Genomic DNA, 17819 nt, shown 5'->3' on the forward strand with positions numbered 1-17819 from the left:
GTTTCAAAGGAGCTTCTCTTTTTCTTTTTTTCTTCTTCTTTGTGATATTCAGTCTGAAGTCAATTTATAGGAAGGGAAGGAGAAACATCACATGGATTGACCAAGTCATGGAAAGAAAATAATATATTAGAATAATATGATCTTTGGAGAAACTCTTGTCATTTGAGATCTACAAAATATTACAAAATTATCAAGGAATGGACTATTTTTCAAAAGAAATATAATATATATATATATATATTCATAATCATATATCGTTTCTTCAACACTTTGAATTAGATTAAAAAATCTAATTTTTTAATAATTTTGGAATACATAATAAATTTATAATGTTTCATTTTCTCTTACATCTACCAATAGTTTTTTCTTGAATCATTTTTAATTCATTAAATTGTGATAGAAGAGGGAACACTCTTTTTTTATGGTCTATACTTATGACATAATTACTCTACATAATCTAAATTTAAATTTTTTTTAATAGGATCTTTAATATTCAATTTTATATTCTTTAAATATGTGGATATATATATATATAATATAAGTTCTTAAAAATATAATTTAATCTAAAATTGAAAATTTTAAAATAAAGATACAAAAACATTCTATGCATCAAATTGAAAATTTTCTTTGACTTACTAAAATACTGTTTTGAGGGCAATTTTAAAACAACCAAAATCATTTTGCATGTCTAACTCACTTTTATTCTAAAATTGTAATATTTGTCAGGATGAAAATTGATTTTAAGATAAATGATTTTTTTGTAATGATTTTGAGGGAGCTTTCTTAAAATAAATAAATAAATAAAATATTTATTTAATTAAAAAATCTTCGTCTTCACTTTATTATGTCTTGAATTTTAAAATTTTTTCTTTTCTTTTAAAAATCTTATCCATTTTTTATTTTTATTTCATCTAATTTTTAACCCTTCTTTAGTTTTTTTTTCTTCCTAAAACTTTTTTTTAATGATTACTCTATTTTATTATATATTTAATATATATAGTAATATAATATATATATCATTTCTCACTTTTCTTCTTTTTAATTTTTTTTAAACTCTATCTAATTTTTTTCTCTTTTTAACTTTTTTCCCTTTAGTTTTTTTACCTATTTCTCAAACTTTTTGCTCTCGAAAATTTTTGTCATCTTCCTCGCTGTTAAGTTTCTCTCTCTCTCTCTCTCTCTCTCTCTCTCTTTAAATTTATTGTCTATAAATTTTTGTCATTCTCCCAAAAACGTGTATGATTAATTTCTTTAGCTTCCAATTTTCGTTGTCTCTATTAAATTTTCCTCCACCTCTTAACATTTTTTTTCTCTTTGAAAATTTTCTCTAGCTCTCTATTTCTTTTTTCAGTTTTAAATTGTTATTTCTCTCTAAGTAATTTCCCAATCTCAATTTTTTTTCACAATCTCAAATGTAATATTTTTCCTTTTTTTTTCTTTTTTTAAACAAAACACTTGTTTAGTCTCTAAACTTTCATGGAACTAATGATTTGATTCCTGAACTTTGATTTGTAACGATTTAGTCTCTACTTTAAATTTTGTAATGAATTAGTCCCTATATTTTAAATTTTGTAACAATTTAGTCTTTGAACTTTAATATATAACAATTTCGTCTTTATACTTTAACAATTTTGAAACAATTTCGTCTTTGAAATTATAGAGACTAAATCGTTACAAACCAAAGGACTGATTTTTAACCTTTTTTTTTTCAATAATTCTATGATTTTAAAACTACTTTTTGAATCAAATAAAAATCATTTAAATCATTTCTACGAGTATGAAACCATCATGTTTACAAAACTAATTATAGTTAAGTAATTTAGTTCATAAAACATCTATTCTAAAAGTCAATCCCAAAGATGATCTTTAAGTATCACTTTTAATTTTGGTGGTACAAAATCACGTTTAAAAGTATAGAGTCAAACATTGAAATTAAATGATTGTATGAAAATGACTTTAATAAATCAATTTTGTTAAAAATCACTATTTCTAAAATACTTCCATGTATGTTTTAAATAGTTTTTAAAATTTACTGACTAAATGTATACAAACTTAAAAACTTAGGCTCATTTGGTAAGTGTTCCATGTTTTGTTGGGTTTTTAAACATCAATTCTATTTCCTCTCTATTACTTATAATAATTTGCACCTTTTTCTTAGGTACAATTGTTGAATTTTTATCCAAATTTCAAAAACAAAAATAACTTTTTGAAAGCTATTTTTTTTAATTTTCAAATTTTGGTTTAGTTTTTAAACAATTGATAATAAATAGATAACAAAAGAAGAAATTTAGAGCAGAAGTAATATCTATAGATTTATTTAATTTTAAAAAAAAATCAAAAACCAAATGATTACTAAACGAGACGTTAAAAACAAAGTTTATAATTTCTGAACTTCAGAAGTTATCTCATTCGAGCTATGTGACTAAAGTTGATCATGCCAAACAATAACTTATATTTAATTTAAATTAAAGCATCATCGTAACTCAAAAATTACAACTCGATTTTCAACTGTGAAATTATATTTGATTAATGCATTAACTAAAGTTGATTATGTCAAACAATAACTTATATTTAATTTAAATTAAAGCATCATCGTAACTCGAAAATCACAACTCGATTTTCAAACTGTGAAATTATATTTGATTAATGCATTAACTAAAGTTGATCATGTCAAACAATAACTTATATTTTAATTTAAAATTAAAGCATAACAATCGTAACTCGAAATCACAACTCGATTTTCAACTGTGAATTATATTTTCTATCTAAATAGCCAAATTTTCAAGAATCTTATAGAGTTGAGACTCATAAAGTTGCTATAACAATAAACTTATATTTAATTTAATTATGCTATCGTAATCGAAAATCACAACCGATTTTCGCTGCTTGAAATTTATATTTGATTTAATGGCATTAAACTAAAGTTGATCAATGTCAACAAACTAATCTATATTTAATTTAAATTAAATGCATCACATCTGTACTCAGGAAAATACAACTCCGATTTTCGAGCTGTGAAATTTATATTTGATAATGCATAACTAAAGTTTGATCATGTCAACAATAACTTATATTTAATTTAAATTAATCATCAATCGTAACTCGAAAATCACAACTCGATTTTCGACTGTGAAATTATATTTGATTAATGCATTAACTAAGTTGATCATGTCAAACAATAACTTATATTTAATTTAAATTAATGCATCATCGTAACTCGAAAATCACAACTCGATTTTCGACTGTGAAATTATATTTGTTAATGCATGTAATAACTCCACATTTTCCAATTTAGTCTAAAGTATGTATGAAAGTATGACTTCTAAATTTATGACTTTATTTTCAGAATTGATTTCGTATCGTGTTATACTTACTAAAATCCTAAACCTAAACCATAAACTCTAAAATCCTAAAACCTTAAACACCTAAATCCTAAACCCTAAATCCTAAACCTAGTATCAAATTTGTCAAGTTTGTATTGGACTCAATTTTTCTACCTTTGTAAATAGTTTTTATATAAAAATTTTGTTAAATTGTAAATTTAATCCCAATGATTTGAAGTTAGAATTAGTTCATAAGTTTTATAATTACGATTTAGTCCGGACTACTTAAGAGGATTTATCAAACCATAGGACTATTTATGAATTTTTATCCAATCATAAGGATTAATTCTAAATTATGAAAACAATGACAACTATCTCTAATTTTCTCTAAACCATAGGGGACAAATTTTGAATTTAACATAAAATAAAAATATCAACAGATGGAATTAATCATGTATAAGCCAAAGTATAAAAATGTCGAAAGCACACGTTTGCATCGTATGGACCCATTCTCGTTGAGTTGCCAAGTTTCTCATCTACAAATTTAAATCTCTCATCTCACATGTTGTTGAACCAAGAAAAAGAAGGTTAAATGTTTATTATTTTTATATTATAGTTGTATTTGTTACATTTTTTTTTTTTTTTTTGCTAGTTTTTGTATATTTCTTTATTTTCTCCATAATATAGTGGAAGAACTTTACGATGTGATAGAAAAAAATCGATTCATCTCTTATATTTATGTGAAGTCCCATAGATAAATAGAAATATCAATGAAAATGTCGACATAAGTTTGAAGCCCTTGACAAGTTCAAGGAGTATAAGGCTGAAGTTGAAAAGACTCAGACTATCCAAGCGACCCTCAAACACTTTAGCCGTGAAGGCCTTTGGAAAGGGATCAGCAACGTTGTATCCCATAAGGATCAGATCCGTAGCTCTATATACAAGCATGTAGACCCTCGTTCTCCGAAGATACTTGAGGATCGTCTTGACCGATTCATCTTTGTCAACATCCTCCATTGCTTTCTTAAAAGACAACGGATCCTCGACCCCATCATTTGTAATGACGTTTTGGGCTTCAGTCAAACCCATGTAGCGATCCGTGGGTTCATAACCCTCCCACTACATCGAGGAAATCTCAACTCTTAAGCTGGTTGACTAGACGTTCCGACATCAACAACTCTTGTTGATCTGTCGGTCTGTTCAACAACTCTTGTCAAACGCTTAGTAGTCTCAGTCTCACTTGAGATCTCACGTAAAACGAGCTTACTTCGTGGTTTATGATCTCTCATGTGATCTTCTTCCAAGAAGATAGCATTAGTGGAAACAAACACTTTGTTCTCACTTGGATCATAGAAGAATCCTCCTCTCGTTTCCTTGGGGTAGCAAACAAAGAGGCAAACCTTCGAACGCAGTTTCAACTTCTTTGAGTTAGTCACAAGCACATGTGCCGGACAGCCCCAAATCCTGAAGTGGCGTAAACAACCTTTACGGCCTCTTCAATTTTTCTCCAAGAGAATTAAACATATTCAAAGCCAAACCATTTATTGAGAAACCTAAAGAGATTGTTGTGTTATTTAAATAGTGGAGATTTAACCTAACTTTTAGGGGTATTCAAAAAATCTAATGACCCAAAAAATTTGATCAACCCTAGCCAATCCATGTGGTTTAGATTGGGTTATCGACTCATTTGGGTTGAGTTTGGTTCAAATAAATTAAAATTTTATGAGTTAGGTTGGTTGATGGGTTCACATAAAATAATCCAAACCAACCTGAATTTATTATTAATTTTAAAAAGTATTTTTTTACTTACGATACTACATATATTGATTTTAATTTGATTTAATATCATGCTTTTTTTTTGGATAATTTATTCTCCAACAACTCGTTAAAATAATTTTTTAGCACTTTGATTTTCATAGTACAAATTCAAATTGAGTTGCTAATCTTAATTCAATATATGAAAGTAATTAAGTAAAATTTTTTATTTTAACATTTTACTTATTTTTATAACAAAGATTTAAATAAAGACCTTGAGTAACCCAAACCAATCCAACCCAAATATTTCATGGTTGGATTGGGTTGAGTTCATTATTTAATAAGGATTATTTGAGTTGAAGAAACTCACAACCCGAATAATTAGGTTGAGTCCAAAAAAGTGTTTTAACTCAACCCAACCCAACCCACGAACATCCCTACTAGACTTGTTAGGACGAAAGATTTTAAGAACAAAATCACCACCTTTTTTCTACCATTAATTTAAGTATTTCACACAAGTCATCGTGATTAATATATTTTTAAGTCAATAGATAAGTTACCACCCGTCAAAATAAGCATAGCTCAAGTAGCATAATGTTTGTATTATTAACTTTAAAGTTTTTGAGTTGTTTAGAAGTTGAGTTGAGTTCTGAAGTCATACATATGTACACACACCCCGAACAAGAAAAGAAAAAGTCATCAAAGGGGTCAAAAACATTTTCATAAGCCAAATTCTTATTGTTTTTTTTTTTTTTTAGTATATGATCTACTGTTTTATTTTTAGTATATGAACAATTGAGTAAGTCGTTGGAGATTATCAATGGAGTTGATCACCAAAGGTGGACGTAATAGTCACGCAAAGATGAATGTAGGAGGTGGTTACATAAAATTATTAATGATGGTCATCAGAGTTTGGCTGCATGTCACCAGAATGAAGTAGCAATAGTCGCCGACAATAGTTATGTTGCCAAAGTTGATTGCTCGAGATAATAAAAGTTTAAATGTTAAACTTAATTGTTAAATGTTAAATTTTGAAACTTAATTGTTCAATAATTTAAATTTCTACACCACCAACTACAAGGAACTCTGTTAAAATTAATTCATCTCCATACTAATCTCATTTTGGAATAATACATTCTAAAATGCATCAATTTTTTTTACATTCCACTCTAATCACACAAAAAAACAAAAATTTCAAAATATTTTTTAAAATTGTAAGAAGAGCTTGCCATGCCCACGACATAATTAAAGAATTGCAGCTAGAAAGATATTCCATCATGGAATAGATTTTCTTATCACAATTATACACACGCAGTTTATATATCATTTATCATTGGTTGCTAGATCGAGAGAAAATGGAAAAGAGTACATCAAAGTGTATACAAAAATAAATCAATCCGAAGTAAAGATATATATAATACACAAACAAGATTGAAAGACCAAAAATTTTTTATGAGGCTCTTGCAAAACTAGTCGTCCTCAATTTCGACTAGCCACGGGAATTAATTTCTTGAGTGAATAAATATTATCTGCAGAAAAATAAGAAAGGCAGATACGAAAATCTAAAAATCACGCAGATAGAAATGGAAAAGATATTCTACATTATCTGTTGTCGGACATGTAACAATGTTTATTACAATGTCTTTGACATGCTGCTCAAGTTTTGTCTGTAATAAAATTAGTCAACCACATTGTAGTCCTGTAATAAAATTAGCCGATCACACTGTAGTAACAAGCTCCCCCTTTGACTATGTTTTAAGGCAAAACAAACCAATCAGAAAGGCATAACCGTGGAAACAAATCAACCCCAGATTAAAATAGTTATCAATCCACAAAACAAATCAGAATAAGCATCACAACTTCTTCTCCCCTTTTGTTTGGCTTATAAAAATAGCCAAAAATAACGGAAACCAAGACATTAGAAACAAAAAACCTGCCAACAACAAGAAGAGTAACCTGAATGCACAAAACCTCTGACCCATTAGCAGAGCTATCAATATAGTCATCAGAGTGCGTATCATCTAACACATGTTCAGGGCCTTCAACAACTAGCCCTACTTAATAAAGTTTCTAACATAAGGAGAAATAGGGAGAGCTATAGGGATGAAAACCCTGATTGTAACGTAAAAACCATAACCTAACTTGATATTAATTTGGGTTTTCTGAAATACCCATACACTGGGCTAGAAAAATAACCTAGATTAAGCATGCAATAAGAGAATTTAGAAATGATGAAAAGCCTTACTTACGTTGATGACTTAGATGAAATGGCCAAATCAACATCACCACGATGGTTCTCCCTATCCTCTGAGAAACTTGAGGTGTTTGGTTTTGTGGGAACCATTTGAATTGGAAAAAATGGAGAATTTTAGAGAGGCAAAAAATGCATCACACTTCTATATATTCAAATCAAAATCAAAAGCAATCAACCATCCTGCAAACGATTTTCTGGAGTTTTATCAAAGGAGAGAGATAATGAAACGTGGGATTCATCCCACGTTCATGTTAACTCCCTACGTGGGAGTTAACTATTAATAAAAATTAATTGATTAATTTAGCAATTAATTAAATCTTATTTAATTAATTATTTCATTTAAATCATATTTAAATGAAATATCTTTCACATAATCGATAGTTTTTATTCAATTAATTTAACTAATAGTTAATTAATTTTTCAATTAATTAACTACTAAATATTTAATTTAGTCTACACTTGAATCATATTTAATTGTATTTCTCTCATAATCTATAGTTTCAATGTGCATCAAATACACATTAGTTTTTAACCTATAATTTTAATATGGATCTAATTCACATTTAATTAATATTTGAACTTCTTCAAATATGATTCTCTCATAAATTAATTTTGAATTATATCTAAAATTAAATTTATATTATAAATTTTAAATAAAATATAAATTTTATGTTGTAATGTATCACTATACATTATATTATTTCTCTAAGTGAATTTGAATATTTCAAACTCAATTCAAGACATATTACCTCAATTCCCCTTACGAGCTAGATACACTCCACTAAAAACTTACAAATGCACTCTTCTCACAGGTGTTAAGTACCAGTACCATTAAACAAAAACCCTTCTCGAGTCAGTGAAAAGGTAGGATCCATTGTTCAAATCCCGAAGACACCAATTAAGGGAACACTCATCTACTTACCCTAAAATCGGAAAAAATTAAAATCCATCTTGTATTATTATGTTTCCAACTCAATATTAAAACTAAGTGCCTAAGTCATTTTATTGAAATAGAAACCTAACTAATCATCGATACTACATCTAATAACAGACTTCAAATCTTAGAATAGAAAAACCAAAAAACCAGGTGTGATCAAAGTTTTTCAAGATCTTAACACGTTTTTTTTTTCCTGCAAAGGCGGATCGATCTTACACATTTACACCATTACAAGTGAACTTAAATACAAGACACGGCCAAAATTGCTCATTCATTAATGATTTGTATTCAAGTTAGAACACCATAGTCGCCCGAAACTATTGCAAAATTTGAAGCAAACGAATCATACTCGGCAATTTATAAATATAAATAACTTGACTCATTTTCTTTTCAACTTCTTGGATGTTTTTCCAATATTGGACATTTTCGCTCTCTTTCCAGTCTTGAGACCCAGATACTTTTCAACATCATTATTGTCATTGTCGTCGTCATCTTCACCTCGTCTCCTCTTTCTACCACCAGTTTCTTTAATTTTCTGCACACATTCAACCACCACATTAACCAAGTTGAAAAATATATATAAATAAAAACTAAAAAATAGTGATGCAGGGAATTATGTAATCCATCAAAACACATAATTTAGGGATAAGCCTAGTTATGTTTGGTCTCTACACTTTTCCATTTCATTTCTAAGAAGCCTCCCTGATCGATTGCATTTCATTTAAGATCTTTGATATAAAATTAACCTAACAAACTTGATACCCCAAGCCTTTGCTAGGAAGAATCAGTTCGAAAGGAAAAGAGTGTGAGGGCCCGTCTATGAATTCGTGTTAGTTTCGTTGGGTTGTTTTGGCGGCTTACATTTGTATATAGGGAAAAATCAGCAAGGGGTATCTTATTTTGGCTCAAGTCATTATCACTATTAGCAAAGAGAGGTTTCTATCAACATATTTTAATGTTCAACTAAATATTTCTATCAACACATTTTAATGTTCAACTAACTATCAGACACAATAGAGTTTAACCTAAAAGAAATTGTAATCATAATATAATACCATGAGAGAGATTCTCTTTGCCTCTGTCACACGCTCTAACAACATCAAAACTTCCTCTTCTTGAGCGGAAAACTGCGGTAGCTTTTTCCCTGCCATAATAATAGAAGTCAATTATATAAAAATAAAGTCATTTCTCATGATCTGCAATAAATAAATAATCCATCCATTGGTTACCTATGAGCTTCTCTATCTGTATATACCACTCTAACTCATACTGATTAACCAACGAAATGGCAACCCCAGAACGACCTGCACGAGCAGTCCTTCCAACTCTATGTATGTAATCCTGCAGACAAATTCGTCTTAGAAGAGCATTGGAAGAGATTAAGTTATCTAAAAGCCAATTTCCATCATGTCTCAACATGTGGGGTTTTTTTTATAAGAAACAAATGAGAGGTGAGGACAATGTACCATAAGAAGATCGAAGTATTTTAAACTTTGATATAGAAAACAGGAAAGTAGTTTTCTCTTTCTAAACGCTAGAAAGAATGTTATATAGGCCCAGGAATCCTGAGGCCATGGAAAAAAGGGGTTAAAGCCCGAAAACAACCCCTAAATAAGAAAATATCGAGCATATAGTGGCTGCATTTGAAAATCAGAGAGGGAGTTTTTTTAATTTTTTTTTTTTAGAAAAAAGAGAGAGAGAGAGAGAGAGAGAGAGATGCATCAATACATAAATTAATCAAACAGCAGAAGGCATAGAAGCCCTAGAGATGCATGTAAGATACATAGAACTGCAGAAGGAGAACCTTGGAATTTGAAGGAATATCATAATTTATGACCATATCCACAGATGGAATATCAAGTCCTCTGCTAGCCACATCAGTGCAGATGAGAACATTGCACTCTCCAGCCTTGAACTTATTTAAGGCTCCTAGTCTCTTTGCCTGTCAAAGATATGGTCCATGCACGGTGTTTAATTGAATAATTCTACAAAATGATGAAGCTGTTAAACAGAATGCTTGGAGTCAATAATATGTATTTATGTTTGTATTTCCAGCTTTATGTTTTTTCATTTGCTTGTTATTTTTATTTCTTTGCCTCCGCTTTTCAGTCACGTTACTATTGTACCATGCTGTCCATATATACAGCACCTTTTCTCTGATTGACACCATAATAGAATTCTCTGCAATTCCTTTTCATTCTCTCTCTCCTCTCTTAGGGTTTATACCCGTTTAGAAGCCAAAGAAAAGAGAGGTTTTCCCAACTTCCAATTTTTTTAAGACACGACTAAGTTGATAAATGATGTGTACAACCACGCTTCCAAATCCTTTCAGCTTTCAAGTATTTTATAACAAAAAAAAAGAACTGTAAACCACTGAGTTATATCACAACAATACCTGGGTCATCTGACCACTTATGGGTATGGCTCTTAATCCAAGATTTCGAAGAATCAACGATAGAAGGCGAGTGGCGTCACAAGTGCGAGTGAAGACCATTGATGTTGAACCAGACATCTCAGTTAAGATATAGACAAGGTAACACTCCTGTACAAAATGACATGTAATAAAGTAAGTCCAACAGTAAAATAAATGTGTTTCCCTCCAAAAGTTGACACGCCAATTCCTACTACATTCCCCAATCACTAAAAATGTTGCATAAAACAACTGCCAAGTGTTTGTAGAAGAATGCCGAGTGTTTTTCAAGTAGTTTTCTTTTTATAGAAATAATTGCTTTCATTGAAAAAACAAAATGAATGAATCTAGGGGCATACAAAAAACCCCCAAAACCCCACTACAGAAACGGGTTCCAACTAAAAGTGTTCTAATAGTAACTTAGTTTGTGGTGGTTATTACTATTTTATTCTTTCATTTTTTTCATCCAGATATACATGAAAAAAAACATCATATGGTATGAGGACTCACACTAGGGAAAAGGGGAGGAAATGGCATCCTTAAAATATGCAAAATCAAACAAAATTAGACATAAACAAAAAATAATAATAATAATAATTAAAAAAAAAACAAGTATGAAAACCTTATACTTTGCAGGGATAAAACAATATTGCTGCTTCAGTGTGTCTACTGTGGAATATTTGGTTGCCGCTTCAATCTAAAAGAATTCAAGACCAAGAAAAATTAATATTTAAATCAACTCGGGAAATAAAAACAAGATCTTAGATAGTCACAATCATACCTTAACAGGATTCCTTAAGCATGCCCTTTGAAGTTTCCGAACCTGTAGTATTATCTCAACTTGGTCAGCAATTTAAACCATTGCAAATCCCCAAAAACAAATCTACCAGTGTTCAGAAAATAATTATTCAGATAAGATAATAATGTCCCATGTCTATGCATCCAGAACAAACAATTTATTTAATACTAGTATTAGATATCTGTAAAGGATATGAATTGTGAGGACCACAAGAGAAAAATAAAGATAAAAACAAAAATAAGCACATATAAAAAAATATTTAAAGCATTGTGATGATGAGATATTGGAAACAAAACCAATGACCCCTTTTATGATTGTAAACGTCTAGTATTCTATGCTACTTATTTCTTTTTCCTTTAAAAAGTATATTAAAAGAAAGCAAATGAAAAAAAGAAAAAAGGAACCCTGAGGCACAGCACCACACATGCCTCAATGAGGATGATGAGCATCTCTCATGCCCACTTATAATATTGTATATTGAAAAACTAAACCGAGGAAACCACACGCATCAATGATGGTGATTAGCATGTGTCATGGCAATGCCCACTTATAGCATTACATAAGATACAATGGTGACAGCATGATAATCTTTTCTGTTGGAAATTTTTAAATTAATTCTTACTTCTCTGACACAACATTGTGTAATTCATGAAAAAAAAAAAAAAAAAAAGAAAGGAAAAGAAAAAAATAAAACAGAAAACAAATCATGTGTTTCCTCATATACCTTTTTCGTCATAGTGGCAGAAAAAAGATATGTTCTTCTCTCACGAGGAATTTCATTCAAAATTTCATCTATTGATTTTTCGAAGTCTTCATTCAATAACCTATCTGCCTCGTCAAGGACCTGCTCAACATGCAAAACAGGCTAGTCAGTAAAAGCTTACTGTTTCTCCATACCAGAAAAACTTGAACATAATTGTTCACAAAACTCACCAGATACTTCAACGTGCGCAGGGAAAAACCCTTTGTATTAGTTAGATGGTCCACAAGGCGTCCAGGTGTGCCAACCTAAAACAAAATAAATGAAATCTTAAATAAACAGCTAGATAAATAAGCCACTTCCATAAGGAGATATGCGTAGCTAGGAAGAAGCACAGATACTTCTAATTATGCAGAGAATCGATATCTGATACAGATACATCCAGATACTTGGCAGATACGTGATTTGAAGTATCTGATTTTTTTTTTTTTTTCAAATACGCATATCCCTTTCTAGATACATGAAGAGGACACGTTGGGTCTTTTTTCTTTCAAATTTAAGCCCAACCACTTTAAAAGTCCAATCCACAATCTATTTGATTTAAAAATCCACTTAAATCTAGTAATCCAAAACAAAATAGATTAAAAATAATATAAAAAAACAATCAAAACAGAAGGTAAATAAACCTTCATTCTTCTCTTCTTTCTCACTATCTAAATCATGATTCACACCCCCTCCCCCATTTATCCTCAACTACATTCTTCAATTTTCATCTTTTACTCCTTCCCTATCGTCAGACTTAGTTGCTCAACCACCAATCGACGCTGTTGGATTTTTTTCTTCTTTTTAGTTTTCACTCTCTTCTTAAATCTACTTTAATCTAACTTAAAATAAGTATTACGTATCTTGTATCCGTATCCATGTATGTGTGCTTCTTAGATGCGTAGAAAGATTATGTACACAAAGTACTGTAGTGAGAATCACACGGCAGTAGATGCTTTATGACGTGCGGTAGTTTTAAGTTAAACTACTCGCCACAGAAGTTATCAAATACAAATAGCAGCAGCAGTAACTTTATTTAACTTGGACATTGCCTATTTACTGGTAGATTTTTCATATAAATATTGATATAATTTTGCATAGGGAGGCTAAGATAAAATTCTTTGAGGGTAAATCACTCTCATATATTCCACAAAAACAAAAGGATGATGTCGAGAAAAGGACATTTTCACATAGAAAATTGCATTCAAATTCAAGAGAAGCAGAAAATATCACAGAGACTTACAACAATATGTGGCCGTTTTGCCAGGTTAATGGCTTGCTGCACCATGTCTACCCCTCCGACAAGCTACAGAAGATTAAAATAAAATACCCAATCACCAAGAAGGCTCCATGTTTGCGCTCCATGTTTGCTAATTATTGAAGCGCACAAAAAACAAAAGAAGAAAATAATAACAAGAAAAGAAAAACATGAGAGCTCACATCCTCAAGTTGTTTTTTTGTAAGCCTTTTCTTAACCTAGTCTCCTCTTTCTGCCTTCTACTCACAATTGTAGGTCACCAATGCAAACTAGACACCTAGTAGCAAACTTCCTATAACACACTCCCATACACTAATCCATTCTTTAACAAACCACCTCCCCTTAGCATAACAATTATCCCAAATGGCTGAGGTTGTAAGCTATAGCTAACTAGTCTTGATTTTTACTCATGAACTGAATGATTATGTGCACAAATTACTTAGATTTTTCATTATTTAACGTTTAAGACGTAGTAATTTGATACATATATAAGCTCTTTTTTTTTTGTTCATGTATAATATAATATCCTCATGATTTGCTACCGGCATTGATTCTCAGTCTACTGTATCAGTTGAATGCCTACCACTGCACATTTAATACCGATGCCAGACCCCAAAGCTTCAAACTGCTCAGCTATCTGAATTGCAAGCTCCCTGAAGAAAATAACAATAGCAACAAATATTTGTAATTTGTAAACATGCTAAAATCTTACAGAAAGATCAGTAATCTCCTTTTTAAGGATAAAAAATGTCTGCACACAAATCTACGACAATCAAGTATTAAACCTTGTGGGAGAGAGCACACAGGCAAAAAATGCTTGAGGAGCTTCCAAGAGGGCTTGCAAAATGGGAAGAGCAAACGCTCCAGTTTTCCCAGAACCAGTTTGTGCAAGTCCAATTAAATCCTTTCCTGCAATACAACGGTCATAAGTTCAAACATTATTAATAACACAAACATAAATTACAAAGAAAGGATAGTAAAAACAAAGCATGAAAAGAGGGAAGAACCACCATAGATAAACTGCATTTTAAAATTTACAATACCATATAAGAAGAATGAAAATACATAAAAGGCTCAAATTAATGTTTCAGTAATAAATATTTTTTTCATACCCAGGTTTCAAGCCCCACCCACTATCCCAAGGCACAGGTCCTAAGACATCAAGGGTTGTTCTTATTAAGCTCACCCAAAGGTTCAAACACGTGACCTCTGTATAGGTATTACCACAAAAAAAACCCAAAAAAAAAAGCCCCCAAGAAAACACAATATATTTACGATTGGAAATAATAATAGTGTTCAACAATATACTCAAGAACATGAAACACAGAAAAGAGATCCCAAACAAATGGCAGCCTCAGCACGTTTGAGAGAGCTCAGAATTCTCTCCAAGAAGACTTTGCTTCCTCCAAAATTCTTCACACCAGACTTCCTTCACAAAACCCTACTTAACCCCTCCTTCCCACAGCCTCGACATCTGATTCCTTCATGGTCCCCTCCTTTCTCTCGTACAACCTCCTTCCACTGTCCAGTAACAGTTTGGTCCACCTGGAATTACCTTCTTGCCCTTCCTTTCATACGTGTGGAGGATTGGAGGTCTCACAATAGGTTAACACACGGTGTCCTACTTGACATCATATTCATATCATGTGTTTGTCACACATATCTGCTTATGTGCTTTCATCTTCTTTTACAACATTACATACATCACATGTGCACGTGAAAATTCAAACCTACAACTTCATGTTAGCCTATGATGCACCTATACTTCTTAGCATAGGAGAAACCTATTAGAAGGTGTCCAATGTGCCAAGCTTCAAAGTTTGCACTCATAATAATAAATAACATTCACCATCAACAATCTTTATACCGCTGAAGAATATCTCTGGTCTCTGGAATTTTGGATGGAATTCATGTTTGGCCTCCCAAGAACCAAATAGATAATATCATTCAACTTTTGTTGTATTTCATTTTGATGATAAGGGGTCATTTGGAGTGTTGAGTTGGTTATTATAATCTACAGGTTATAATAGCCTGTGTTTGAGTGCAGATTATTTTAGTCTGGGTAGAAAATAGTAAACACTGTAACAAAGTGAGAGAGAGGGGATGGATAGGAAATAGTAAACACTATAACAAATAGGAATTTCAAATAGAATTATTGTAGTTAACAGTAGGTTATAAATAGTTATAAACACCACTATTATACTTGGAGCCTAAAACATGGGTGGGCTATACACCAATTTCAAGTTGGGGCCAAACACACCCTTAGGGTTGTTTGGCCCAAGGAGTTTAGAAGTAGGAATTGTGAACTTCCCTCCTAGTTTGGCCCAAGGAGTTTGTGAGTCCCACCACTAGAAAACATCAATTTTATACTTTATTAAATCCTTACACTGTGGGCCTCGAGAGTTCATAACTACTTAGACTTCATAACTCTTTGGAGGTCACTAATCACTATTCCACTCCTTGCCCCAAACACACCCCAAATGTCTCAGCGGATTCTCAGCCACTAGAAAGCTAACCATCCTTGAACAAATGGTCATGCATAAGTAACGAACAGAATGCACTTCCCTAAGCAGTGACAAGCCTTAACAGAGGAACTTAAGTTTGCTATATTTAACGGCATGAACCACTGACCTACTAATATGACACCAGTGACCATCGAGAACATTTGATAAAAATATGACAACAACATTCAAAATTTGCATACTAGCGCTCCACATTTAACCATTGATTTGGTCAATTTACCTAGTTTGCAAGTAAAGGTCAAGAAGCCATAGTTTCTACTGGAGAAAGCCATGAAGTTTAATATACAAAGACAAATCAACAAAAATACTAGGGGCCTTATTGTCCCAACATATAGGTGATTGTACCCGTCTCCTGATCTAAAACCTATAGAATGCAAAGAGAACGGCAGCAGTTGCCCAAAATGTGCTATCTCGCAAGTATAACCAAAGCTATCCAACATAACCAACTTAATATTATATAGAAAATTGTGAAACTTCCATGCAACTCCAAGACTAAATGCAGTTCCAAGAAAATTTAACTATGGCATTGGCTGAATAATATGAAGAGGAGATGAACTAAGTAAATGCATAAGCTAAAGAAAGAACCTTCTAGGGCATGAGGAATAGCCTCCGCCTGAATCTTTGATGGACTTTTCCAGCCTAAACTCTCGCATGCCTCCACCAATTGCTCACATATCCCTAAGCTCTGAAACGTCTTTACCTCTTCTTCACTGTCTTGCTCCATTACCACCGTTCAATCTGGAAAATAAAACAAAACAAAAACTTGGGTTATGGACCTTGATTCGATACTCGGAGTGTGATACTGGTAAAGTTATAAACATAAGAAGGTGAAGAATCAGTATTTTGAAACTGAATACGGAATAAAAGTAATTAATTTCAGGGATCAATAATAAAGATTTGTCATCAAAGGGCAACGGATTTTTCCGGCAGCACAAAATTAGTATAGAAGTGTACATTAATTAGACCATCAACAGGCAATATCTTTTTTTGATAGAGAATCAAAAGTTTTCCCTGATAATATGAAAAGTTACTGTAAAAAAACCAAACTCTAATATGCCCAATACAAAACACAATTTGCAGCAACGAGAAACACAGCTACGATATATAGTGGTTCAACAACAACAAAGGTAGCTCAAACCTTGATCGATTTGAGCTTCAAACGAATAGCCCCCGTGAAATCACCTCACAAGCCAAACCACTTGTAACTAACCGGAACCCACCGTGAAACACAGCTATAACTGCCGTCTCACACTACCGGAAAACCAATACCCACGCAGTTTCCAGCCCCTGTACCGAGAGACCCACAGCCCAACGTTTCAGCCTTCTTAACCGAGACCCACGGCGGCGTAATTCCCTCTGTGAACCGAAACCTCCACAAACAGTGACCGGCGGCTGAGTTTCCCTGTCTCTCGGCCCGCGTGTTTTACCTCTGCTTACTAAAGTATGTATTTTGAAGACCAGCCCTAAAAGATGAAGGTGAATGTCAAATTACAATTATATCCTTCGCATTTAGGGCAATCCGTTGGTTATTATAATTGGTGTGTGATAATAGTTAGGGGGAAAATTTGTATATATGACTCAAAAAAATGGATTGAAAATGTTAAATGGCCTAGTTTTTTAAAAAAAAAATGTTAAATTACCTTTTCCATTAAATTCAGGTAAGGACTCGATTTTGATTCTGAGTGAAATTATCAAAATATATTCGTATGCATGCAGAAAAGCATTCACTCTCGTTAAAAGTGTTCAAAAAATCCGATGACCCGAAAAAAATCAATCAATCCAACCCAACCCATACGGTTTGGGTTGGGTTGGGTTCAAA

General features: G+C 31.9%; 1 protein-coding gene across 1 annotated transcript; it reads right to left on the reverse strand.

Moving 5' to 3' along the window:
* Positions 1-8509: 8509 nt before the first annotated feature.
* LOC120068420 (DEAD-box ATP-dependent RNA helicase 10) lies at positions 8510-17455 on the reverse strand. Its single transcript, XM_039020180.1, has 14 exons — positions 17139-17455; positions 16586-16738; positions 14264-14387; positions 14062-14131; positions 13464-13526; positions 12412-12486; positions 12203-12322; positions 11461-11502; positions 11302-11376; positions 10665-10811; positions 10074-10211; positions 9499-9610; positions 9325-9413; positions 8510-8804 (listed from the first exon to the last, which is right to left on the reverse strand). The coding sequence occupies exons 2-14, from the start codon at positions 16722-16724 to the stop codon at positions 8649-8651; spliced, it is 1350 nt and encodes a 449-aa protein (XP_038876108.1). The 5' UTR covers positions 16725-16738; positions 17139-17455; the 3' UTR covers positions 8510-8648.
* Positions 17456-17819: the final 364 nt, after the last annotated feature.

The sequence above is a fragment of the Benincasa hispida genome, chromosome 12 (genome assembly GCF_009727055.1).
Source record: "Benincasa hispida cultivar B227 chromosome 12, ASM972705v1, whole genome shotgun sequence".
Classification (NCBI taxonomy): Eukaryota; Viridiplantae; Streptophyta; class Magnoliopsida; order Cucurbitales; family Cucurbitaceae; genus Benincasa; species Benincasa hispida.

Coding starts and splice junctions, on each gene's coding strand:
- LOC120068420 (XM_039020180.1), bottom strand. CDS start 16,724: ATGGAGCAAGACAGTGAAGAAGAGGTAAAGACGTTTCAGAGCTTAGGG. Junction 14,388..16,585: donor TATTCCTCATGCCCTAGAAG/GTTCTTTCTTTA, acceptor GTTGTATTGCAG/GAAAGGATTTAATTGGACTT. Junction 10,812..11,301: donor TTATCCCTGCAAAGTATAAG/GTTTTCATACTT, acceptor CATTTTGTACAG/GAGTGTTACCTTGTCTATAT.